This window comes from Seriola aureovittata, chromosome 9, assembly GCF_021018895.1.
Source record: "Seriola aureovittata isolate HTS-2021-v1 ecotype China chromosome 9, ASM2101889v1, whole genome shotgun sequence".
NCBI classification, from domain to species: domain Eukaryota; kingdom Metazoa; phylum Chordata; class Actinopteri; order Carangiformes; family Carangidae; genus Seriola; species Seriola aureovittata.
This window is the reverse complement of record NC_079372.1, coordinates 24437508-24464709: the sequence shown is the minus strand read 5'-3', so window position 1 is coordinate 24464709 and position 27202 is coordinate 24437508. Positions and strand designations below refer to the sequence as shown.

General features: G+C 40.5%; 1 protein-coding gene across 1 annotated transcript; it reads left to right on the top strand.

Annotated features, from left to right (window-relative positions):
* The first annotated feature begins 722 nt into the window (after positions 1-722).
* Positions 723-21349, top strand: LOC130175329 (peptidase inhibitor 16-like). Its single transcript, XM_056385764.1, has 6 exons — positions 723-1284; positions 13263-13413; positions 13998-14065; positions 14186-14295; positions 15483-15574; positions 17727-21349. Exons 1-6 carry the CDS (start codon positions 988-990, stop codon positions 18194-18196), a joined length of 1188 nt encoding a protein of 395 aa, XP_056241739.1. The 5' UTR covers positions 723-987; the 3' UTR covers positions 18197-21349.
* The last annotated feature ends 5853 nt before the right edge of the window (positions 21350-27202 follow it).

Genomic DNA, 27202 nt, shown 5'->3' with positions numbered 1-27202 from the left:
ATCCTGGTCCTGCGACATGCAGTCTGAAGTTCAGTCTGAGTCAGACAAAATCAGTGGTTATGTTTCAAAGTGACTGTCTGTTTGGAACAATATTGCCTCTTTGCATGACTGTGTCTTTTATTTATGACAAACACAGTGTGCAGGGACACAGAACGAGGCTATTTTCTATGAAGAACACTGTAACTTTGGAAGATGCTGGTTTGATTTAGACTCCTGAGGCCTCAAATTAACTTCTGCTGAACTGTAGAAATTATATTTACACAAAGCAAGGGTTGAAATGTGTCAGGAAGCGATCTCTTTGTGGCAAGTATAGACAGAAAGAACAGTAAAAGTGATTAATAACAGTGTCCATGTACATACATGTGAGTGTTGTTTTCAGACAGACTTGAAGAAATGTTAACGTATCCTTTAAATGTCAATAAATCAAACTGAAGCTGAGGAAGGGAAAAACAAAGGAGGACAAAAAGCTGAAGGGAGATAGAGAAAGCGAGGAGAGCAAGGGAGGAGAGGGGGGAGAAAGAGAGGGAGCGAGAAAGAGGGTAAGAGGAGGAGGAGGAGGAGAGAGATCGACATGGAGAATGTGGAGTGAGAAGATTGAGGGGGGTTGTGTTTGTTGCGCGTACCAGTCGGTGCAGTGTGTGAAATGTGAAACGTGGTGTGTGTGTGTGTGTGTGTGTGTGTGTGGAGGGGAGGATCCTCTAACTCTTAAAGCCGGGTCAGAAAGAGAGAGACCGGCAGAGCTGAGAGTGAGAGGCACTGAGGAGGGAACACACACACTTTTACCGACTCTTAAACACACACACAGAGACTCAGACACACACTCACACAGACAAAGACAAGTGGCCTATTGTACACACACACACACACAAACACGGTTGTTGATCACTTACAGACACACACACACCCTCATAAGAACACACACACACTCTTCGCTGGACTCTGGACTGACCACTTGAGGATACATCCCTCAGGAATCTGTTTCCCATCATGCACCAGCGGAGCCTCTCAGAGCTCCAGGGGGTCTCTACACAGCGGGGGGCCTCGACCCGACGGACTACCCAGGATCGAGCCTCGAGGAGCTCCAGGCTGCTGAGTAGGGGGTCCATGCGCCGCTGCCTCTGCCCGCCAAGGGGAGCTCCTCTCTGGGCATGGCTGCTGCTGAGCGCCCTGGTGGTTCCCGGAGCCTGGAGCTTTCTGAGCGAGGAGCAGGAGGAGCTGCTGGTGGAGCTTCACAACCACTACAGGGGACTGGTTTCGCCCAGCGCCTCGGCCATGCTGCCTCTGGTAAGACACCTGCAGCCTGCAGAGCTTAAAATACCACCATGCAGGGAACTTCAGGGAAGCTTCGTGTCATCAGCTCATGTTTCATCATGACCTGTTTTAAAACGTTAACGTTGTTCCAGACTCACATTAACCAACAAAGTAAATAAGGTGAGAGTGACGTCAATATAATGAGCTAATATTGTCTGTTAACTGTCAGCATCAATCTGTGACAGTTTCCTCCCTGAACTCAACTGCAATGGCATTTTTTGTTTACATTTTTAATAATTCATTTCATCTTCAAGTGGTGTTTTTTTTGTGAAATAATTCCTCATGAAAAAGCCCCAGTGTTTGTTCAGTTTCTCTGGAATTAATTTAGCGAATAAAAAGTCAGTCTTGATCTTGAGAAGTGAGCTGCCCTTGATTCACCTTCTTCTAAACATCTCATAACTTATAACGGCACTGACATACTGTTAGAACAGGTGATAGCCTGCTGCTAATGTTGAATTCATTCAGTGGAGAGTTTCATTGTCTGTGATGGTTCAAATGTTGTTCTAGAGGCTTTTTAGCTCAGACAAGAGAAAAAATAAATATCTGTCATACTTTTGGACATTAAATGTCCTAATCCTAAATCCTAAATCCCAGTAAAAAATATTAGTGTTGACCTTCAGAAAGTTTGGTCTTCAAGAGGTCAAAGGGCAGACCTATAGTGCTCAGTCAGTACAACAGCATTAACTTCCAAGATAGAACAAATGAAACTTCTGCTGAACTGTTGAAGTTATGTTCACACGGAGCGAGGAGTTGATGTCACTAAAACAAGAACTGTCATCCCATATATATACGTCATCATGATGACTCGTTTACCTTTACGCCACCAGCTTTACAACAATGTCGCAATTTCAAAACATTAACAGCACGATTAACTAGTAAACTGTAATGACTAAAACAACAATCACAACCAGCTCTAGTTGTGTAACACTGGGTTGTAAAACATACACAAACACACACAGTGGGCTTCAATGAATCACCACAGCAACAGTTCCTAATTCCTGTTACCCAACGTGCCGTCTATGAATCCTGGTGTTTCAGGTCACTTTACTCACTTTACATTTCAGCTCAGTTGATCCAAGTGTTTCATGTTCGCACTCGTCAATAGGATTACAAGACAACTGGCAAAACAAAATGTAAATATTAGGAGCTGGGTGCCGTTAAATCATAGCAGAGGAAGACCACACAAGGGGATGTAATTAAAAGAGCTTCACTCAGAGTCGGACTCACAGGAAGAGTCCATTATCTCTGACTGAAAACCAGAGTCATGCAACACTTTATTGCATCCTTGACAGTTCCCACTATCAGCAGATGGGTTTGATTGCGCTCCATCATTTGATTTTATTCCATAATTGCACATCTGCCATCACAGACGCCTATGGTCGGTCTGCTTTGCTTTCACACCACAATAAAGTCCGACTGACAGCTTCATAGGAGCCTAAAGGAACCGAACCAAACGAGAGAAAGCACCAGAGATTGTCTCATCCTGAACGAAAGATATCTTAACCATTGTTATTTTGATTCAATCCTTATTTAACCATTAAAACTCTTGACATTAGAGCCTCCTGGTCAGACTCACAGGCAACAACATCTCACAAGATCAGAATTTAAGAAGACAGCTCACATCTTAGAAACAACATGAACAGACACTGTAAAGACAATGTAAGAGGAGTTTCGAACAACCAACAAACAAGACTGGTCTAAAACAATCGATTAGACAACGATCAACAATCAGAAGAGGAAGAGTTTCCAATGTGAATTTCCCGAAAGAAACCAACTTTCGCAACTGTCAGTTTAACACTAGATGGTTTGAGTGAGAGGGAACAACAGCAAATGACAATGACGACTCCACAGACCACAGTATGTCACAGACTTGTCATTACATTTGGAAAAGAGACGCTGCTGTTGAGTTTCACTAATCTAATTTAGTGGCAGCAGGGAGTACCACAAATCAGTCATTGAGCTTTATTAATGTATGAGGATGATGTGGTTCCTCTAAAACCTCAGCAAGTCACACTGGAAGTATCTGGAGTGATCAGAGTGTGGGAATCAGGAAAAATATAGTTTTTATTGAGTTAGATACCCAATTCAATAGCTGTCATTTACAATACAATTACAAAAACCAAATGCCTGTTGCTGGTGAGCTAGATAATGTCTGAAACGTGTCTCATATCTCCTGTCATTCTCTACATCGAACTGTCTCAAAAAGACAAAGAAAACAAACACAACTGTCGTTAACAGTGCAGATAAATCAGGATTAATCTTTCAATTAACAGAGTAAAAAACAATGTCACAACATCACGACTTAAAAGTGGTACAAGTTCAAGATTTATAAGTTTACTATTCTTCATTCCATATTTTTCTTCCTGTCATTAAATCTTATGGGCAGATCCAAACCACTGAATGTTTCCTACTAATAAGTCCTGCGTGTGCATCACAGCCTGATGTATCTGATTCCTCGGAGCCATAGAGCTTCATTGTTTCCAAGAACGATTAAAACACATCAGTGAGTCACACTTGATCACCATAAACACACACTCTGTAGTTTATTTAGACTCAGTCCCACACCCAATACTAGAGCGCTGAACATGGATTAATCTGCCACTTAAAACATGAACAATATAACAAATGCTTTATATATTTCCCTCAGCAAAATAAACTGTATTCTTGTATGTAATTAGCAAGCGGCAACCTCCAGGGCTGAAAGCAAACACTGAAGTGCTGAAATCTGCAGTTCCTCTAATGGCTACTAAAGTCTGGCTCCAAAAGTGAGTCAATCCCCATAGACTCCCATGTTAACTTTGCAGCAGAAATAAACATGTTTACAGCCTGGTACAACAGCTTCGGTCTGTAAAGTAATTAGCTTTATTAGCAGTGTGTTGCAATGGTGGCCCTCCTCAACCTACAGTATCCTCTCGTGCAAGATCAGGTCCAAGTTCGTATAGTACTATATACCAATACTGCACAGTGTGTAATACTATATATACTCATCTTCACAGCTGTGACTGGTTGTAAACAAGAAATGGATGCACACTTCTATCATGTAGGACGGGATAACAGAGGACAAAACTCAACAAATATAAAAAGATGATGATTCTACACAATTTATTCTAATCATCTCCAGCTGTGGGTTGCTGCTTCATTTCTGTCCTGCATTGTATTGTGGGGTCACAGCATCCTCACTCAGAAGTGTAATGAATTCAATCTGAATTTACGTAGACAGGATGAGGGTCAGATCAAATGATGTGGTAAAAAAGACAAAGTGGTTAAAAAAAGAAGAAGAAGTAAGGAGTGATTAAAGGAGAAGAGGGGACTAGACAAGAAAAGAGTCTGATCTGTTGTGTCTGTTCATATCCTCTTCTTAAGTCCAGGACAGATCTGATCCAAATTTACTAACATCATGTATATTCATCCTTCTCCTCTGTCTTTGTTTCTTTCTGTCGAATGGTCCCAGAACACAAACACACAAAGCTCTGGCGTTGTCTTATTCTTGCTCTGTCTTGTTCTAATTATCCCTGTTTGTAGTTGTTTTTTGTGTCCTTTAATTGTTTTCATGATCAAACCACTTTTTCCATTTTTCCTCCCTCACTAGTCAGCTATTGGATAGTTGCCTTTGTTGGATACTCAGATCCTGAATGTGGAAATATACAGTTAAAGTCTTTGAGAGCTTTGAATTTGAGTTTGTTTTTTTTGCTCATGTTGTGAATCAAGCGGCATCTTTTCACACTGGTTTCCATAAGGATCAAACAGATCCGTCAACTTTAGAGTTGGTGGTAGGTGGATGTTGTTGCTTCTTTACAGAGCCAGGCTAGCTTTTTCCAGTCTTTATGCTAACCTAAGCTAAGCTAAGCTGAGCTAAGCTAAGCAGCTGTTGGCAGTTACTGACGAAAATGTTATAAACACGTTACTGATCTACCAAGAGGGCGAATAAACATACTACTCAAAATGTCGAACGTTTAAGTGTAATTTGTCAGTCTCAGTTGTGCTTAGGCTAAATTCTGGTTTGACCTGAATGCTAATGCTAATGCTAAGGATATCAACATGTCAGTTAATACCTAAATTATGTTGATACTGCCAGTGAAAATGTACCTAATGTCTAACAAAGTGGTAGTAAGTTTGGCGTTTTGGCATAAATGTTTTTCTAATCCATTAGACGATGGACAAGAACATAATCAAAGACTAATTTAAGAAATTGATTGATAAAATTCAACTGGCGCTGTAGCCCACACTCACATATTAGGCTATATTTGTGACTTGTATACATACACATACACATTGTATGCTGGCTATTTCAGAGCTCTGTCAAGCAAGCAACAGAACCTTTGGAACTTCCTGTCAGAACTTTTCAGAATAAAATCTCACAATAGTGAATTGAAATAAAGCATTGCTGCAAAAATGGCTAAAGAGGAAGTAACTGTTGCTGTTTGTATCTGTCATTCGCTCTCAACATGGACACAAGTATGATAAGCATCTTAAGGTGGAGATTCTCTATTTGGACATAACTGGCCGCCAGTTGCCAACCACTGGTTTAGCGTGTTAGCTTGGTAGTATAACATTTAACATACAACATTTAACATAACACAGTAATCTCAGTGCAGCTGAGAATTATTGGAGGCTGACTAGTTTTAACAGTATCCTGTCACGAACTGTTGTTGAAGTGATATACAGGTGGACGATTATTGATTAAGTAATCAGATTAATTTCTAATTTCCACCAGCCCCCAGCCACCGGTTGTGTGTGTGTTGTCAATGGCTCAACTAACATATTGGAATTCATTCTGTGGGGAAGAGGAATGTCTGAGCCACATCTGATCCAGTATTTGTTGAGATATTTCACTCTGGAACAAACACGTCAACCTACTGATGGTGCTACAGTAAATGAAAAGTCAGGGGATCACCAGAGTCATTATTGTTCATTCTCTAAGGATCATGACAGGAAGTCAACACTGTTCTGACTGACAGAATGACGCCATCGTTCTTAGCAGTGAGTATGAACACTAAACATTACATTATCACCTGGCAGAGACACTGCTGTCACTCGACTTCCTCTCTTACAGGATATTAAAGACTTATTTAAAAGTTTTCCACTCGTCACGCTGCTGCCTCCAACAGAACAGTGTGTAACTCTGAGCTGGAAGTGCAGGTGAACTGAGGGTCAGATGAAATTGCTATGTTGGTTTTGCGGTTTGGGCAGGCAAAGGCCGGCCACTTGTTTTGGTTTGGTTGATGGACCATTGAGAAGAAGGAGATTGTTTAACTCTTTATGGAGATGTGACGGTGACTGATGTGCCCTTCTGGCTGAAAAGGATTCTGACCGCTTTTCCCATTTTAGGATAAAAGTCCACAACTGTGACCGACTGCGTTCGTTCCAGTTTGACCAGTATAATCTTATCAAGCTTGTGCCTTTCCAATAAAAACCAGAGCAGCTTCCAAATCTGTTTTTACAGTAATTTCATCATATCATGAAGAATGTTTGTTTCAGTTTCAGACGCTGAACTTCAGGTATCAGGCATCTGTACCAGGTGAAACATGTCCAACAAGTTGTTTTTAACAGTGTGGAGATGAGTGAGCAGACAGAGGATTCCTCTTAATCTGAACTACCATTTTGTTTTTCATATTTCATCAAGAAGAGATAAAACATCTCTCAACACCTAAAAGAGAAAAGTCTATCCCTAATTTTTTCCCATGACGAATTAAGTTGAAGTTTGACATAATGCAACGCATTAATGTAGGTAAGTGAGCTGCAAACCTGCAGTGCCAAGTTTTTGAACACCCTAATTAGGTGCACATCTGTAAAATGAAATCAAATTCATGGAAAATTGGAGCCAGTAAACCAGGATGTAAAGTAAGCTCAGCAGTAGACTCTGAATAAAACACAACAAGAATGCATGATGGCACCTTAACGTTTAATAATACAGTAACCTGCTGGATTGGTTTACTTTGTGCAATAGTAGAAAATCTCAAGGAAGTTATTTTGGTGTCAGTTAAGAATCAGTCGTCCTGATCTGCATCATTCAGAACCTTTATCAATTTCCTCAGTACCATAACACCAAATATTTTTATGCACAGGTTTGCAGATGAGGGTTGCCTCTTTAAAAACGCTGAGTAAATCAAGGCCTGGGTTCCAGGAACAGACGGGTGTTTCCTCCTCCAGGCTCCATCCAGTTAATAACATGAGTGTTAGAAGAGGAACGCAGCAGGGAAATCATCCTCCAGGACAGACAGACAGACAGGGAGGGAGGGAGGGAATCATCTCTCAGGGTTGAGCAACAGAGGAGGAAGACTGTTGGGAAAGAGCTGAGAGACGAAGAGCGGGAGTGCAGTGTTTAGACAGAGAGAAATGAAAATTAGGTAGAGAATGAATGAGCACCCAGAGGAATCTGTCTGTGTGTCTTTGTTTTCATACTGGGGTGTGCATATATATATATGTGTGTGTGTGTGTGTGTGTGTGTGTGTGTGTGTGTGTGTGTGCGTGTGTGTTGACCAGGAGAGGTCTCAGCCTGTATCCGCTGGTATGGAAGCCCCACTGGGACATTTACATATTGATGTTTTTCTTTCATCCTTTAAACTGGACTAGAGAGAAAGAGAAAGAGGGATAAAAGGAGGAAGGAAAGAAGGAAGGAGGAGAGGTGGATGAGATAGAATACTAGAAGATGATAAGGATGCAAACTGATATACAGGGACATAAAGAGATGGAGAGAAAGAGGGAAGGAGAGAAGGAAAGTGCCAGAGGAGAGGAGAGAGGGAAGGAAGGGAAAAGAAGAGAAAAGGAGTATCTGTGAAACTGGGAGAGAAGGAGTAAGATGATATGAACAGACTGAGATGTGGTGGGAGGTCAGTGTGTTGAAACAGGAGGAAGTTACAGACGACAGTCCAGTTTCTGGACCAGTTTGGCAGACTGTTTTCTGAGTGAACCAGTTTGACCAAATAAAACTTATCCTAGCCACTTAAAAACATAAGAGAAACCAGTGTGACCAGCCTAAATAAAATCACACAGAATCCAGTCTGACCGCTTCAGATACAACAAATATGTGCTAGTATAGAGAAAGTCTGACCAGTTCAAATAAAACTAATAGAAAGTGAGAAACCTGTTTCACAAATTCAAATATAACTGGTCTGTATAAGGAGAACAGGTTGAGCAGGACTCTGTGATTCTGCAGCTCCGTGCTTGTTCACTGCAGCTCACTGTTTATTTCATCATCCGTATCTGCTGAGAGAACCAGGCACAGACCCACTGAAACCAAAAGTTTAAATTATATCAAATAATATAATTACACTAAACTGTATTAAACTAAAACATGAGCATAATCCATTTAAACAAATACCTCCCATTCTTAAAGGGATCAGCACAGATCAGTGTTTTCTGGCCTGTTGTTGCAGGACTGTACGTCAGTGTACACCTCACACTACAATCTGTGACCAGAGTAACCCATCTTACATTGTGGCGCTAACAACACTTTAAAAAAAACCACAATGCAAAGTGTCACATTTTACAGATGGGGAAATTATGTTTGTGAGACTCTACAAATCAGTCAGAGAAGAAACATCTCATATTTCAGATATCCAGCAAAATCACTTTCAAAAAACCTGTTGACCTCAGGACGAGGAAACAGGAAGTGCTAACATGCTAATTCTTTTCAGGGTTTCATGATTCATGCACTTTGCATTTGGTTTTTATTGATACACCAACTTCTCAACTTCAAACAAACACAGCTGCAGATGTCTCACTGAGCCTGATCAATATATAATCAAAAAAATCTATCAAAAAGATCAGTGATCAAAGTTCACGACTTAAAAAGGGATAGAAATGATCCACATTTAATTCTGTTAAGATGAACAGAAACACAATCAGCTGTTCACAGATGGAATGATCTCCACTGTGGTCAACAGTGTGTGTGTGTGTGTGTGTGTGTGTGTGTGTGTGTGTGTGTGTGTTACTACATGACCATGTACATGACCTGAGAGTCATAACATAGACCAGATGTTGAGAAAGCCTGGAGAGAGAGAGGAATGTGAAGGAGACCCCTGACTATTGTTTGTGTTGTGTGTCATCACCCGACAAATAAACACACACACACACACACACACACACACACACACACACACACACACACACACACACACACAGGAATATTAAACTCTCATTCAGGGTCCTGTGGTTCATTCCTTCAGTATCTTAGCAACAGTGACTCAAGCCACGAGATCGAGACTACAGAGTTAAAGACGTCAGTCACTTGTCACCTTCACCAAATATTTACTGTAAAAACAACTCAAACAATAAATCCGGTACATTATTATTACTGTTTCTTCCCTCCTGTGTCTGAGGCTCTCAGCTCTGAGCTCACTGGTTCCTATTGGAGGCTGTGCTCTTTGTTAGAGACTAAATAAGAAAGATAGTCTGTCTCAAGGCGCCCGGTGGCTCACCTGGTGGAGCCTGTGCCATTTGGGCTTAGTCCTTGCTGCTGCGGCCTGGGTTCAAGTCCGGCCTCTGGCCCTTTGCTGTGTGTCATCCTCTTTCTCTCTCCTATTTTTCTTTTACAGTAAATACAGCTGAAATCAAAGCTCAGTCTTTGTCTTTAATTTATGTATTGTGTGTCGGTTTGAGTCAAAATAAACATCCGTGTGTGTGTTTATGGTGATGGAACTGTATCAGGCTTTGATACACACATGGTACATGTTAGTTCTTCCATAGCTGGTTTGCCTCTACACAGCATTTGCTGACAATAAGAAAAATTAAATATTAAATATAAATCCCTGTCATAATCAGCTGCTGTTTGTTGTGTAATATCATCTATATTTCTTTGCTGCCTTGTGTTATTTGCTGATGCAACAACCAGCCTTTTCCCTACTTTCTGAACTCTGCTGATGCAGAAATGCTTCAGATACTAAAATGAATGAGTTCAGTCCCTTGCTGTGATAATGATGCATGGACATTTTTCTCCTACAAGCAGTTCTGTGCTCAGAAATTGCAGCAAGCCAGCAGCTTGTCAGACACAAATAGGACACAGGATCAGCAAATAAAAACATCATAATATCCTTCGAAGCTCCTCCTTCTCATAGGAAATAATCATCAAGTAGACATTGTTTTGAAAAGCTGACCATATATTTTAAATCTAAATGGTTGATTTCTCACATAAAATAATTTCAAAACTAAATCTGGTGACACAGAAACGGTTGACGTATGAAAATTATAACAGTCATAGGTTTGGCTGCTGGTTGATAGTAAATGCACACAGATGCAGTAACTGTCCAACCTCAAGTTCCCAAAACTCAGTTCGAGACGGTGGAAGAACAGTGTCAGGCATTTGGACCATTGTTGGCTAAATGTGAACTTTGAACTAGGACAGGATTTGGGCTGGAACCGACGATGCCTCATGAGTCAGTGATGGACAATGACGGCGTGAGGGGCCAGATATTTCTACACAGACAGGGGAAACATGATACTGGGGTTCTGGAAATGTCTGGTGACTTGTTCTCTTCGTGACTGAATCCCTGCTGCTGACTTGTGGTCCACCTTTCACTGGTTTCTGAAGAGGAAACAGTCACTTGCACGACAGAAAGGAAATACGTACCTCAGACAGGCTGAGGTCAGTGTCAGAGGTCATGTCAGGGATAAGTGGGTGACGGTTTTGGTTTTATCTGCATGTAAAGGAAACAAGACAGAGAGAAAAAACGATCAATATGAAATACCTTTGGATGAGTGTGAGCTCAATGATTTCCTGACTTTAGGCTGATGCAGAGTCAGGGTCAAACACAATGTGATGTTTATTAATCTAAATGTCTCTTGCCCTTTCCTGTTTTTTTTCCACATTTCCTTGATGTGATATTAAATGTCATATCATTCTCTCCTAACCACAGGTGTTACTTTACTAGACTGATGCCACAAAAAACACCAAACATCATCCTTTCACTGATCCAGTTTAAAGGTTCCATATAGTATAAAGGTAGCTGTCCATGTCTTCTTCGATTATAAAGCAGGTCTAGGTTCTATATTAATACTGTGAAAGTATCAAAGCGCTCAGTCCACACAGAAATGCACACAGCCTGTTTACAGAAACTGAGCCTTAAAACGAGCCGTCAGGACTTCCTGAACTTTGTGATGTCACAACAAAGCAGTCACCCCTCTCAACCATGCCTCAAGCCCCGCCCACCTGTACCAACCCACCATGCAACCTTGCAGCATCTGGTTTCTCTTAGTGTTTACCTGAAATCTTATATATTTTTTATTGGATCACTCAGAAAACAGTATGCCAATCAGAAGAGAGGCACAGAGCCTCCTCTCTTCTTCTTGGCTCACCAACCTGTTTTTACTACAGCTCCAGAGAGAAGCCTGAGAAAGGAGATGTAAAATTACACTAAGATGGTTTTTGGTTCTTAAAACCACAAATATATCTTCTTATGGATCAACACTTCAAATAAAGCACAGGAAAGTGTAAAATGTTGACCTTTAAGTCAGCACCAAAGGTCTGTAAATTAATTATATAATATAAAGACATAGGGGATTTTATATACTAATGATAAAACAGTTCTAATGAATTTGTAAAGCACTTCCCCTTAGAGAGTTTTAAAGGCCACAAAACAATGATAAATGAAAAGCAGCCACACAATAAAATGATCATGCTAAATAAAAGCAGGTTTAAGAGGGTTTAATACAGCAGGGATATAAACTGTTACAAAACCATCTATTTAAGGTTGTGAGCATTAAGGTTTGAGTAAACTTCCTGTGTGAACTGACTACTTGAAGCTTCAGTAGTTTTCATGTGTGAGTCTGTTTCTCCATTTGAATCAATACAATCAATACAACTCTAACTTGGAAGGTGGAATTTTGTTTTCCTGAACTAGCATCCGAACTCTTGCTTTGAATTTAGAAATCCCAAGTTAATTGGTTGAGCACATTTTAAAATGCATGCCAGTTTGTGGCAAGCGTACGCTCACCCACCTGTCACTCAAAGTGGCCACGCCCTCAATTATACATAAATGTAAACCTTAATAAAATGTATACAGGTGACTTAAATAAAAATACACGCCCTCTACAGTTGTCATGAAGGAGGAAATTAGCTACAGAAACCAAAACTGTTGTTGACTCACTGTTGGAGGCAGCCTCAAGTGGCACTTTAGTGTTTATTTTTCTGCTTGGTTCAGCCACTCATCTTCCCTTCAAGATGAACTGTAGTAACTTTGCTGATCCTCCTTTTCCTTAGCGCCATCATTTGACCTACATTTTTATTTGTCCAGTACTTTGGTTACAGCAGATGAAAACAAAACTTGTTTATCATCAGTATTTCTTCATAATACATATATGGCTACAGAAGCAGTGATCAAAGTAAAAAACAAACAAACTGTGTGGGTGTGGTTTGATCAGATTTGTTTGACAGTGACCAAACAGCTCATGTCATCAAATCTTTACTGATGCAAGTCTGTGACATCACCTTTTCCAAACTGAGCCCTGCCTACTAGTGCACAGAGAAAACATGAACACAGACCTCTTTCATGTCAAACATCCAAAAAATGTTCTAACTTTGGCATAAAATATAGGATCCTATTACTAACAAGAAGCTGACTGAGGAAATATGTTTTTTTAAAGACCAAACATCTGCAATACTAAAGACAATCCCATCAGCCTCTTTTGTTTGCTGTTAATCATGGCAAAAGTTAGCATGCTAACACACTAACTAAGATGATGAACAGAATACCTACTAAACATTAGGATGTTAGCATAGTCACTGAGAACGTTGATGTTATCATTTAGCTTAACGCAGTACTGTAGACCCCGACAGAGCTGCTAGCATGGCTGTAGACTCTGAGCTCACACTGTTACTGTGTCTGTGCTCTCAAAGTAAAACACTTCAACTTTACTTTCCCTTCATAAATGAACTGCGCCAGAGATATGCTTGGTCAAAGTCTGGTTCTTTAATCCACACCAGAGTTTGATTGATAAAGTTTGTTTCTCTGCAGAAATGGGATCCGAACCTGAAGTTGCTCGCAGAGAGCTACGCCACCAAATGTGTGTGGAACCACAACCCACAACTGAAGGACACCGGAGAGAATCTGTTCGCCGGCACCGGGCCTCTGGACCTCAGAGAGGCTCTGGAGAAATGGTTCCTGGGTGAGTTGGTTCATCAGAGCGCGGGGTCTGTTTGTAAAACCAAACTCTACAGCAGCTGGTCCTCCATTTTAAAAGCCCATATTTCATGGCTTGTACATGACAAAATGTCTGCTGTCTGATTGGTAACGTGTTAGCCACAACAAATTTATAGGTAATAATATAAGGTATATGTTTCCTATTTCACTTTTTGCTTTTTTGAATAATCAAAAGTTGAAGTCTGTAAAATTATTGTTTTAAAAAAGTTATTTAATGTAAGAGAAGTGAGTCATCTTTAAGATAACTGTATCAGTGCTAAATGCTACAGCTTTCTACCTGCAGAACCCATCATCTGTAATCATTGAGGCAAATACAGTCTTTCCATAATGTCCAGTCTAACGTGATGTCTACTCTGATCCTGTACATCTCCAAGAACATTAACTCAAGTACTGCACTGTACTAAATGCTGCATACAATACAAGTTAATGCATCAGTAATATTCATCCATGAATAAAAAAAGGTCTGTGCTGTTCCTTAGGTTTTACTGGTAATTGAGTATTTCTATAGTGTGGTAGAGCTGATATAATTATTCTGATTGATTCCTGTAGAGCACCTGGACTACGACTTCCACAACAACAGCTGTGACGAAGACAAGATGTGTGGACACTACACACAGGTCAGATACACACACGTACACACACTGTACTTATTTATACACACACTTCTATCTCTGGACTGGATTAGCTGAATTTGTACTGTGCGTGTGTGTGTGTGTGTGTGTGTGTGTGTGTTACAGATGGTGTGGGCAGACACACACAGAGTCGGCTGTGCCTTCCATCTCTGTAACAGTATGGAGGGACTGGATTGGGAGAGAGCCTCCTTTCTCGTCTGCAACTACTATCCAGCGTCAGTACTACTACTTCTACTACTTACTACTACAGTACTGTTACTAGTACAGAACTACTACCACAACGACTACATCTACTACTACTGCTGCTACTTATACTACTTACTATGGCACCACTATTAATCTAATGACTGTTTGTACTGCCACTACTACCAGGGGTGGACAGTAACTAAGTACATTTACTTTATTACTGTACTTCAGTATATTTTCCAGTATCTGCACTTAACTTGAATATTATTTATTTTGGAACTTCTTCTCCACTACACTTAAAAGACAAATATTGTACTTTTCACTTCATTACATTTCTATGAAGTACTCTTACTTTGAAGCAGAGCTTTCAGTCAGAGGAATTCATTTTATTTTATTTTGAAAATGTGATAGACCATTCTCTGTGTTCATCACAGGAGAAAAACCAATCACAGCCAACTCCTACACTGTCAGTCATATTTGAACAGTTCAGTTTGAGCTTGGCAGTGTCCTAACAATGGCTACGTTAGATAAAGATGAGGCAGAAGATACTTCACCAGAGACCGTGGTCTGAGCTGAAGTCCAGGTGTGAAGTTAATTAATAGAGAAAGATTAATTTATTTTTAAATGTTTGCTGTGTCTACCACGACCAGACTTCATCACTGCCTTAATAAATAAACGAAACCGACCTCTACCCTGAAAGTATCACTACTCTTTCCAATACTACTGCTGCTGTGTCACTATCACTATACTACCACTACCTCTAGTGTTACTCCTGCTATTACTATTCAATAATTAATACAACAACTACTACTACTATAACTACTTCTGCTGCTTACTGGTACTTTTATTTTTGCTACCAATACTACTACTATTACCATTACTTCTATTACCACTGCAGTACTACCACTTGTACTACTGTTATAGCTGCTGCTTCAATTCTCTACTGACAGTATCATGCTACTGCTGGAACAACAGCTCCCTCTTGTGGACAGTAGTGATTTTCTTCACTGTGTGTGGACAGTTTGTGCATATGTTCAGTGTGTTGATTTAATTCTTCTAGGTGTAATTGGAAAGAGGAGACTTCAAATTTCTTCAAACAAAATAATGAATCAGACTAGTCATTGTATCATTGGTCGTTATGAATATATGAACCTGTGTGTGTGTGTGTGTGTGTGTGTGTGTGTGTGTGTGTGTGTGTGTGTGTGTGTGTCCTCAGAGGGAACTATGAAGATGAGAGGCCGTATGTAGAGGGTGACTGGTGCTCAAGATGTCCTGAAAACCTGCAGAAATGTGAAAACAACCTGTGTGGTACGACTCACCTGCCTCCTCTCTGTCGTCCTCTTTCTCTCCTGTGACTCAGCAGCTCAGATACATCGATTCAGTGTCAAGCTTCAGAGCTTAAATCAGATGTTCAGGGTTCAGTGCTGTTCTTGGTCCTGAGGATCCTGAATTGCTGCTTGTTCACTGCAGTAATTTGCATTCACTCGCCATCCCACCTGTAAATAAGACCCTGATTAGATGAGTTTAGTGAAGTAGCAGAGCTCTGAGACCAACGGTTTCCTGGCCCACTTTTATTAATAAAAATACTTCACAAGGCGGCTGCATCGCCACATATCTAAACTACAAAAAATAAAATAAAACTCTCCTGTTTTTTCCAAATGAGAGATGAAACCTATATTAAATGTATAAATTTATGGCATGATGATATACAGTCATATTCCATTTGTGTAATTCACATTTGAGAGAAAATTAAACAGCTTAAGTGATTAATTATTGAAATTGTTTAATCAAACATTTTCTTTTTAAATATGGGGATTTCCTGCTTTTCTGTTTTACATCTTTCTCAATTTCAGCATTTTTAAAGCATGACTTTTATTTTTGGCTTTTAATGCCTTTATTAGATCATGATAGTAGAGAGATGACAGGAAACAAGGCAGGGAGAGATTTTACAGAGACTATTGCATCTTCATCTCTAACCAGATATCCTGTAAACCGTAATGTAATAAGATGCTGTGAGCTTTTAGTTTTGTCTGGACAGAACAAAATATTTGAAGATGTCACTGTGAGCTCTCAGGCTTGTGAAAGTTATTTTCACAATCAATATACCAAGGAGACATCATCAAACATGTTCTTCTCAAACCAACAGTTCAAAACTCTGTTAAATTCAATTCACTGTAATGTAAAGACAAAGAAAAGCAGAAAAATCTCACATTTAACAAGCAGGAACCAGAGAGTGAGAAAAAAAAGTCTTACAGGTTGTGTATATGATCGTCACTGCCACTAGATGTCGCACTCGACCACCAGCATCTCAGACCAAAACAAACGCGTCATCGGCCAAACCTCCGGCCTCCGTGCGCATGTTCTCAGTCATTAAAGTGAAGCTCAGTAAAATCGACCTTTAAACACCCAACAAGAGGCACAGCTGAATACAGTTACCCAGTAAACACAAGAGCCAACAAAAAACAGTCTAACCGCAACATTAGCCCATGCTAGCATTGCCGTGATGTGCTCCTCCGCAATGCTGACAGTTAGCCAGCTAGCAATAGCAATATTTGCCAGACAAATCCCCATGACCAGTCCGCATGAAATCTGGTCTCATCTCTTTCTTTGTCTGATGCCTTTTTAGCCGAAAACATGGTTTGTTCTTCAGTGGAGGACATTTTTTGAAGGTCGCTTTCACCTGAACTGCACTATGCCATCTCATGTGGGCGGAGCCTGTGTGTTTATAAATGTGGGGAGGGCCAGAGGTTTAACAGGAGGGACTCTCATGCACTAACATGCACGCGTTACCAGACCGGCTACCAAAAACAAGGAACAGAGAAACTCAGATTGCAACACATACAGAGGGGGTATGTCAGGACGCCATTACTCCACTATATCTTATAGAAACAATTGTTTGCTGCTTAATTATTGTTAAAAATGTATAGAACATTTAAGACTTATGTAATTTATGCATTATCAGTCAATACCAATAATGTTGGGCTCTGTGAAACTGTAACAGGAAAAGTTTTTGTTTTTTTCTAGAAAGTTTTAGCTTTATTTTATTATCATAATTTTTAATAAAGATTGAACCCACTTTTACAAAGATGAAAAAAAAAAAAAGCAGAGATCGATTTGTAACATTTCCATTAGACAGTTTGATATTGATAATTTATAATATGTTAATTGTTTAAGTCCTTTATGAACCTAAAATGCTGAACAATCACTGCTTCTATGTTGGTAATTTTGAGGATTTGCTGATTTTCTCTGTTTTATATCACACCTGATTATCTTTATGATTTCAATTGTTGCTTGGATAAAACAAGACATGTGACCTTGCCAAGTTGTGCTCTGGGAAACTGTAACTTAATTATAATAATTATAATTATACTAATAATCCTTAGCTGTGGCCCTAGCTGTTAGTCCCCCTGAGACAATCTGAGTAGGTTTTAACAAGTAATTTTCTTCTGCTGTTTTCTAGTTGCTGACACTGTGGAGGAGGAAGATGAAGACGAGTGGTGGTCAACTGCTCTTCCTACAGCAACGTCCGATGACTCCCTTCAGTTTGTACAGGAGGAAAATGAGGAGGAGAGGGTCGTTCCTCCTCCGAGAACAACTGATGTCCAGCCCGCGACCACCTCCACCTCTGCATTGGACTCTGAGGACATGATTGTACCAGACACCCCTGCCCCGGGCACGAACCCTCCAGAACTGCCCTCAGCAACCCTGGGAGAGGAGAAAAAGGTTGGAGAGAAGATGGAGGAGGAGGAGAAGAAAGAGGAGGAGGGGGAGGAGGGAAAGGACACTATGGATAAGCCGGAGGGAGAAAGGGAAAAAGACATCGCACGAAAAAGACACCAGAGCGTGGAAGTTAATAACAATGCTGGTTTAGTATCATCACTTTCCCTCCTTTTAGCCTGTCTGACTGGGATCCTGACTCTGAGGCTGTGAGGGTGAAGAGGAGGAAGAGGAGGAAGAGGAGAAGAAAGAGGAGAAAAGAGGAGACAATATGTTCACCTCACCTCACCACTCTTGCATTGACTGCACATTACCTTGTTAATCCGCCCTGTGGTAACAAACAGTCCCCCCCCCCCTCCCCTGCAGAGCAAAATGGGTCAATTAATAATTCACACTCATCAGAAACAAACAGCTGCCATTTTCACAACATCTGCACGTAGTCTGGACTCACATCTGGGTCACATAATGTTTTATAACCTGCTTCAACCTGCCTGGAACACAAAACACTTGATTGCCACTAAGTTAAAGTCACTCACAACTACTAAGTATGTTGTTTTCATGTAGAAGAAACATACTGACATCTAAGAAACAATTGAAAAACAACACAACTGTATTTGAGGGAAAAACTACTTATTGATGAACATGGGATTTATGAGGTGAAGCACGATGTGATTCTGACCTTATTCACTTTGATGAGACGATCGTGAGATGAGAAAGTCAATATCAGTCTCATATCTATTAAGATGGAGTCAGGACGTGGTTAGCTTATCTTATCTTATCTTACCTTAGCTTAGCTTAGCTTAGCTTAACGTAAATACTGGAAGCAGCTAGCCTGATTCTGTCCACCTACCAGCACCTCTGAAGCTCACTGACTAACATGTTGTATCTTGAGACTGTCCTCCTGTTAAAAGTCCATAGGTCATCTGTGCAGCAGGTAATTATGACCCATAGTTAAGTTTTGTTGCTAGGCGACATCTAGTGGTCGTAGTAATTATGACAGGAGCAAAGCTAAAAGTGCGGTGACGTAGTACGAAAAGAAACAAAGTCCATGTCAGGAGGAGGTTGTGGTGGATGGATGAGTTAACAAAACACAGGAATATGCCACAGGAGAGCGGTGTTTGATTCCCATGTGAAACTACCAGTTTATGTTGTAACCATGACAACAAAGATCGTCTAATGTTGAGGAAGCACTTATTTTAACCCAAACCATGATCTTTTACTAAACCCAACCAAGCCATGACCGTTATTATAGTAACCATGGCGAGGGAAGTAGGAACGCCACTCTCTGTACAGTCCGAGTGTTTATTATTGTAACCATGACAACTGAGGTCTGGTGCGCCTCCCCCTCCTCCTCCTCCCCCTGAGGTTCAGATTAACCCTTTATTTGCTGCTCTTCACACTTCACACCACGTCCTAACTCCAGTTTTGTGCTGAACTCACAGACATGAGACTGAAGTCCACCTGAACACATGCTCTCATAAAGAAAGTCAAATTCTTTCCCAAAATGTTGAACTATTCCTTTAACTTGAACCTTAGTTTTATTAGCTCTGTCTGTTTTATGATGATAACTTGCTTTTATACATGTTCTTAGAAGCTTTACAAACATTGCTTTTAGATAAGTGCTATATTAGTAAAGATTATTGTCATGAATCACGATCCTCATAGTGTAACTTAATTATTTAAATAACACAAACATCCCTTAAAAACAGCTGCAAAATACCTGAATAATCTCTCCACTTCTCTTCCACAAGTTTCATACCTTAATATTTCTTTAAATTGCGAGTTTGGGTGGGGGGCTTTTACCTTACATAATATAATACACTGCATTTACTTTATGTTTTTATAACAACTGAAGGAATGTTCTGATATTTTGGGAAATTTTCTAATTTGCTGTAGCTTCAATTATCTTGAGAGAGAGGTTAAAACCCCGCCTTCTTTCGCACCTCAACACCTGACCAATCACTGTGTTAAGTGGGTGCGGTTGTCACCTGTTTCGGGGAGTTACAACCTCCAAACACCACCATCAGAAAGGGGCTGTTAGATGACTCCTTTGTTAGAAGCTTAGTGAGGCCTTTGACTTCCCTTGTACAAGACTAGGGTCAGACGGCAGCCCAGCTCTGTCACAACTGCCTCCTAACAACTGTGGTCTTGGCAGCTGTCAGTGAGAACAACACCAGGCCTGTTGGAATGAAACAAGATTGAAGATGGGTTGTGATCCAGAGATCTCAAACCAGGCTAGCTGTTTCCCCTTGCCTCCAGTTTTTGTGCTAAGCTAGGCTAGTCATATACCATGTGTGGTATACACATTCCTCTGAACTGTAGCACATACAGATAGTATTTCTTTCATGTGGGAGCAGAAGCAACATTTAGATAAGTTCACCCGTGACTGTAAGGAGCCCATGTTACCTAAAATTTACCTATAATTAAACATTTGTGTGAAATTTTGTCATAATTGCTGTGAGAAGTCTTGAGTAATGGCTAAAAAGTGTTTTGGTCATCTTGACCTTGACCTTTGACCTTTGAACCCCAAAGTCTAATCAGTTCGTACTTGAGTCTAAGGGAAGGTTTTTAGCAAATTTGAAGAAATTGCCTCAAGGAGATATTGTGTTCACAAGGCCAAAACCATGTTTTGTGAGGTCACCACAACATTGACCTTTGACCCAAAATCTAATCAGCTCATCCTTGAGTCCTAGTGAATGTTTGTACCAAATTTGAAGAAGTTCCCGAAATATCGCGTCCACGAGAATGAGACGGATGGACAACCTGAAAACAATATGCCAGTGCGGACGCATTAACAGTATTATTTGTTTGTGACTTTAATTTGGTCGGAGCTCCGTGAATATACTCAACTATCTGTGATATCAGAGACCCAGAGCCGTGCTTCCTTTGTGCTGAAAACCAAAACGGGTTGAAGTGCTGTGAAGAGATGCCCTCTCAGATCTGTCAGTGGATCCTTAGTATCTACAGGGTGAAGGCAGCGTAAAGATCTAAATATACAGTTTCATCTCACGTATAAAAACCACTGTAAAGATCAAGTCAAACCAAAGGAGTGGGAGCTGTTTTTATAGTGTTTTTAGTGTTAAGTAAATGCAGGAGAAATGACTGCTGAACAGTCTTTTTGTGTTTCAAACTGACGACCCTGCTTCTTCTTTGATGTCTTTCACAAATATATATCTACTCTGTATACGCTCTCAGACTGGAACTACAACTGGACAGAGTCTCTAATAATTTACATATCTCTGTTACACTGTCTTAGTCAGCAGGACATTACCATAACTATCTTCAGTAACTTTAGCAAAGATTGCTGTAAATGTCTGTATATAAGATTAATAATGAAATAAACCTTATTTCTCCTTTTTGAAAATATACTGTATATGTGGTTCTTTTTTCTCCCCAGTTTGTTTTCATTTATTCTTTGAATTTTTGTCCAGATTTTGATAAATTTAACTGAAATAACTCTTCTGTCTATCTCTTATGGAAGCTGACAGCAGGCGTCAGTTTATGCATTAAATCTTTTATCACGAGTTAATTATCTTGTTATTCTGAGAAACATACCTGTTACTCTTCTTGAGATAACTGGACAAAGGGTTTATAAAATAAAGAAAAGGTTGCTTTCACAAGGTAACAAGTTAATTCTCTTGGGTAAGTATTTTCAAGATAACAAAATTATTATCTCATTGGAGATAACTAAGCGACCATGGCCACAATCAAACAAAGTTATTTATATCATAATAATATGTTTTTTTTTTGTCGATAACAGGTAAATTATCTTGTTATCTTGAGATAATAGATTTGCGGAAATTGTATGAAAGCCAAAAGAAGCCACAGGTACAATAATTAATTATTAGATAATGAGTTAATTATCTAAACCAAGTAAAATGTAATCAGCTCTCATGGAGTATTCACTAAACATTCGGCAGGGTCAACGAAATACACTTAATTGTGAAGTTTTTTCTATAGTCCTGATACAATGATTTTTATATACTGAGATACCAAAGACATTTATTTTGTTATTGGGGGAAAAAAACAATTTGTTTCAACACAACTGACCCATCATTACAAGAAAAATCACTGTCATCTTTAGGTAAGGTAAAATTAATCATAAATAATATATAATATAATAAAGATAAATTCACTCAAAATCTCAAGATGACAGGATGAAGATGATTAATGTGGCCACTTTTAGCTTCCGTACATTCTGTGTCAAGCAGCAGCAAACATCATCACGACTCACTACACTTCCAGCTCATCTCAGATCCTGTATATAAGTGTATTAATGATGTAGGTTCTGGTCATTTCAATAATATGTTTTCACATTCATCTAAATGTGTTTAGGTTTCCTCGGCTGTGGAAATAGAGGGAAGGCAGCAGAGGAGAGGAGGAGGGTGTTATGAGGCGCTCAGACTGGGTAAAAGAAAGAAGATTAAAAGTTTAAAGAGAGGTGAAAATAGAAAAGTGCAAACCTGGAGGAGAGAGGGAGATTTAAAGAGAGGAAGAGAGAATAGTTGAAATATTCATTGCTAACTGCTCTTACCAGTCTCAGGCTATTTCTGGTGCTACACTTACTGCAAAACTGCACACTGAGAGGCTGTGTGCGTGTGTGTGTGTGTGTGTGTGTGTGTGTGTGTGTCTGTTTGCAGCCATTCCCTGCAGCTAAACAGCATTTCCGTTCTTGTATTAAAACGATCTTGTCTGATTGTATCTCTCTCTAGTGCGTCGCCCTCTTGTCTCTCCCTCCATCACTCTCTGTTGCTTTATTTCTCTGTGTGTTTGTGTTGTTGTGTGTTTTCTGATGGAGGGAGACGGTTTGGTTTTTGAAGGGGAAGTTGTCCATTATGTCCACAGTCACTGTAGTGTTTGTCAAGCTCATTACAGATGAGAAAACACATCATAACAAGTTTCAAAAAGGACTATTTTCTCTACTGTGGGAGACGCTTCACATATACAGACCCACACACTAAAGACGCCATTCCCTGTACACTGAACATCCTGCTGTTGCCACCAACCACCGCTCAAAAGTCGCCCATCAATGTGACCCCTGAGAGAACTGAGAACAATACAACTCTATGCAAATGTTGATGCTATATAATGACAACAACCAATCACGCTCGCTGTTGTTCCCTCCTGAAGCTGAGGCACAGAGGTGCTTTCTACACAACCAAATGAAAGAGCTTCAAACGGAAAGGGAAATCTCATTGTCGCAATCAATTGCTTCACAATTCTCTACAGAAAAGAGATGTGTGGAAATACGTTGCTCAGGTCCCGAAGCCGTCGAAGGCCGTTCTCGCAAATATTTTTTTATCCCAGTATCTCAAGATAACAAAACTCGTTATCCCGAGATAATGAGATGGTATCAGGTGAATTTCGACTGAACCTCATGTATGAGGTATTATATCTCCAGTATTTGTGTTATTTATTAGTTACCCCCCAATAAATAACTTCTGTAACTAATCTAGGTCACTGGACAGGAAGGGTTACAGCCTAATACAATATTACAAATTAAATGTTTCTTTTATCTGCCATGTTTCTGCGTATATAATGTCAACAACTCGGCAAGGTGAGTCCCAACACCACATGAATGCAGGGTAAGACTCCACCTGGTTTAAGATGTGGAGTTAATCTTTGTCCGTGCAGATTTAACGTTGTTAAACTTCATTTATCCTGGTGTCCTCTGTATTTGTATCAGCTATTTAGGTGCAATTTGCATCTACAGAACAAAAACTACAGAGCAACTCCCAGGTCAAAGGTAACAGCAGAAGTATCCTGATGCCCAACATGTGTCTTTGCCGGAAATTCAAAGTTAAAGTCAGTTTAGAAATGGGGGAATCATTTTGTGTCCTGTTGCAGGGATGATAGTAAAAAAAAAATCCTGAGCCTGAACTTTTTTCCCTGGCAGGTAAGCGGGCCCCTAAGCTAAGATATATGCCCCGATCAACGCAATTGTCAAGCGGGATCCAGGGGTGTGCTCCCCTGGGACAACATTTTGATAAATAGTCCATTGAATTAAATATTCTGATGACTTTTGTGGATACAAATGTACATTATTCAGACATGAGATGAACAAACCCAATACAAGCCTATATTACAGTAGCATCTTTGTGTAGAGCACCAGAGCTCTTGGGACCCTGGGCCTGGTAGGCCCCCCCCCCCCACCCTATTACCGATTGGCTTAAGTAAGCTATGCCTACTTGTGTGGTTTAGAGTGAAAGCGCCTCTTGGATCTTGGGAATTGTCAGATCATGCGAACGTGAACCTGATTTTTTTTTTTTCGCAAACACCTTGGTACGCCGGAAATCCGGCGTGACGCCGGAGCGCTATCAGCCCTGCTGTTGTGACCCTGACTGGGTCCACCAGCCAGACATTGAGACTCCCACTGCAGTGGATAAACAGTGAACCACTGCACCACTGTACAGGCCTCTGGTGACCACAGCACCAACAACCTTTCCTCAGGCAGAGTGTGTCTGTTAGAGGAAAAAGATGCGCAGTACAGGAGAAAGGGGACGAGAGAGGACGAGGTCAGAGAAGACGAATGAGTGAGGAGCAGAAAAGTAAAAAGAGGGAGAGAAAGTTAGAGAGAGAACAACAGAAACAGAAAAAAAAGTCACTGAAGCCAGAGACAATTAATTGTGACGTGGCCTCTGGCTGCCCCCCTCTCTGTGTCTTTGGTTCCCCCTCCATCTCTCCGTCACCTCTTTTTCTTTCCATGCACCATTATCCCTCGTTCTTTTCTGTTACTTTCTCTTCAATTCCTCTTTCTCCTCATCCTCCTCTTGGCATCCTATCCTCTCATTCCCTCCTCAGCTCCCTCCTGCATCCATCCATCTCTCTCTCTCTCTGTATCTTTTTCTTTCACTTCCTCTTTGACAGTATTCACATTATTGAGAAATTAGACTCTTGTGTTGCACATGACACAAATACAGCATCCTGGAGGGGAATTTGTGGGGAAAATAGCGTATTATAAGTATTTGCACATTTTCTAAGATGATGATCTGTTCTGAATACCAGGTGATTTCACTTTGAAGGTTTTACACTGTGCAGACCAACACCTTCATTTCCAAAGGACAAGTCTTACTGTGATTGCCTACCAGGTTCAACGAGGTCACAGTGTCCAGCATTGACAGGTGGGGTAAGTTATGATTTAGTCTTGTTGTCACTAGGCAACCAGCGGAAAGACCAGGAAGTCACTGCCAAGAAATGGTCTGGCACCTAACTCCCCCTAAAACCCCAACATGTCATTTTTGACCTTCAGTTTTGTAAAGATTAAACAAACATAATATAACGTGTTAATTACTGAGCTTCAGAGGTGCTGGCAGGAGGATTTTATTACCTTTGGTTAGCTGCCTCCCTCCTTGGTCCAGTCATATTTACAACTTTAATGTCAGAATTAGTGAATTAGCACATTTGTCTCTACACGTAGAGACTTTCTTCAAACACACTGGGTATAAACCTGGTACATGACTGGACCGTGTATGGATGCTGTGGGCAGGGGCAGGGCAGGGAAGTGGAGAGGCACTTCCAAAACACTCAGGCTCGCCTCCATTACAGCAAATAAACTACTTTCATTACATGTATCATTATTAATAAAGGAGGCAGAGGAATAACTAAACATAAAACCCACTGAGCAGAGAGAGCAAGAGAGAGGGAGGGAGAGAGAGGAGAAAGAAACTAGGAGATCTGAATAGCATGTAAACAACAGAAACACCAGCAACAGGAAATGAGATAAATGCACTTACTGCAGCACAGCGATAAAAGCCCTGTGAAACACACAGTATGTAACTTCTTGCTTCTAGGGGTCTCTCAGTCAATACAATAACAAAAGATGGTGTTGGGTGACAAGAAATAGCATGGGATCATGGGAGTTGTTATCTTCACCACCATAACCGTAAGCTTCTCCTGAGTGGTGCACAATTAAATATAAATATAAATATGTATTAAATATAATACAACTGAACTAGTGACTGGCTAAGAACTCTTCCTGCCCCATCAGGGGCAGAGGCTGGGACACATGGGGGCAGATCATCATCTTGATCCAGACAACTATGAGCTGTTTAAAACTGAAGCGGCAAAGGTGATTAAAGTGGTTTGATCCCTTCCTCCTCGAGTGCTGTGAAGGGCCTGGTGACCACATATGAGGATATTATACTGCCACTCGGTAATCGAAATTTAAAACTAATGTCCTCATATGTGGACATCATTTTTCTCAGGTCCCAATCAGCCTATATAGCAAAGAGAAATTAAAAATGCACACCATGCAAGAGTTCAGGTCTTAGGAGGTTAAAACTGGACTTGTTTTATCTGGGTAGAAAAAAATCAAATTGAGTCACGCTAGTCCTAAGAAAGGGTCAAGTATAGAAGATTGGCCTTGTAGCGCTAGCAAAACACAACTGCAGGGAGTAATGTCATCACATGAAGTTACAGAGCACACACACAGAAGCTGATAGAGGGGACAAAGAGTGAGCTGCCAGCCGCCGTCCAAACTGGTAAAACGGATCTGTCGAGTCTCACCCCCGGGTTGGTGTTCGTCTGGTGATTGTGTGTTTTGGAAACTTATTTCAGGGCTGCAGCTCACACTTTTATCAGTGAGTGCAGTTTAGCTGCAGTGTTTCTGGTCTAACAGCACCATGCTGTGCAGGTGACAGGTGTGTTTATGGTGTCTGTTCTCTGAAAGACATCACAGCAGGAAAAAAGGCAAAAATTGTGGGTGTTCACCCGGATGTCATGTTTACATTGCTCTAATCGGAGCTGATGAATGCCTAAGTCTACTGCAGAGTCATTTGACCCAGGTGTGAATGCAGGTTTCTACCCTTTTCCATTGCCAACAAAAGCCAGATATTTCCCTCAGGAGCTGGTGGAGACCAAACACAGAGCTAAAAGAGAGGGAATACTGGATACAAACACCACTCCACATGAATCATCATGTTGCTGTGTCTGTTGGATATACTGTACAATCAAGCAATTGCATTTTTACTGTGAAAACCAAGGTGATAACATGTGAACATTTTGTTCGTTATGCTGCCCCCCAGTGACCAAAGACAATATAAATGGATGCAGCTTTAAGTTTGGGTGAGATTGTGTGTAACTTTGTTTTTTTGTCTCTTTGGAACAGAGTCAGTGAGTTGTTTAACCTACTTTGTGTTCATATTTGCTGGCATGAGTGTCTGTATGTTAATGTGTGTGTGCGCCATATGTTAGCTTGTCTTAGTGTGTGTGTGTTTGTGT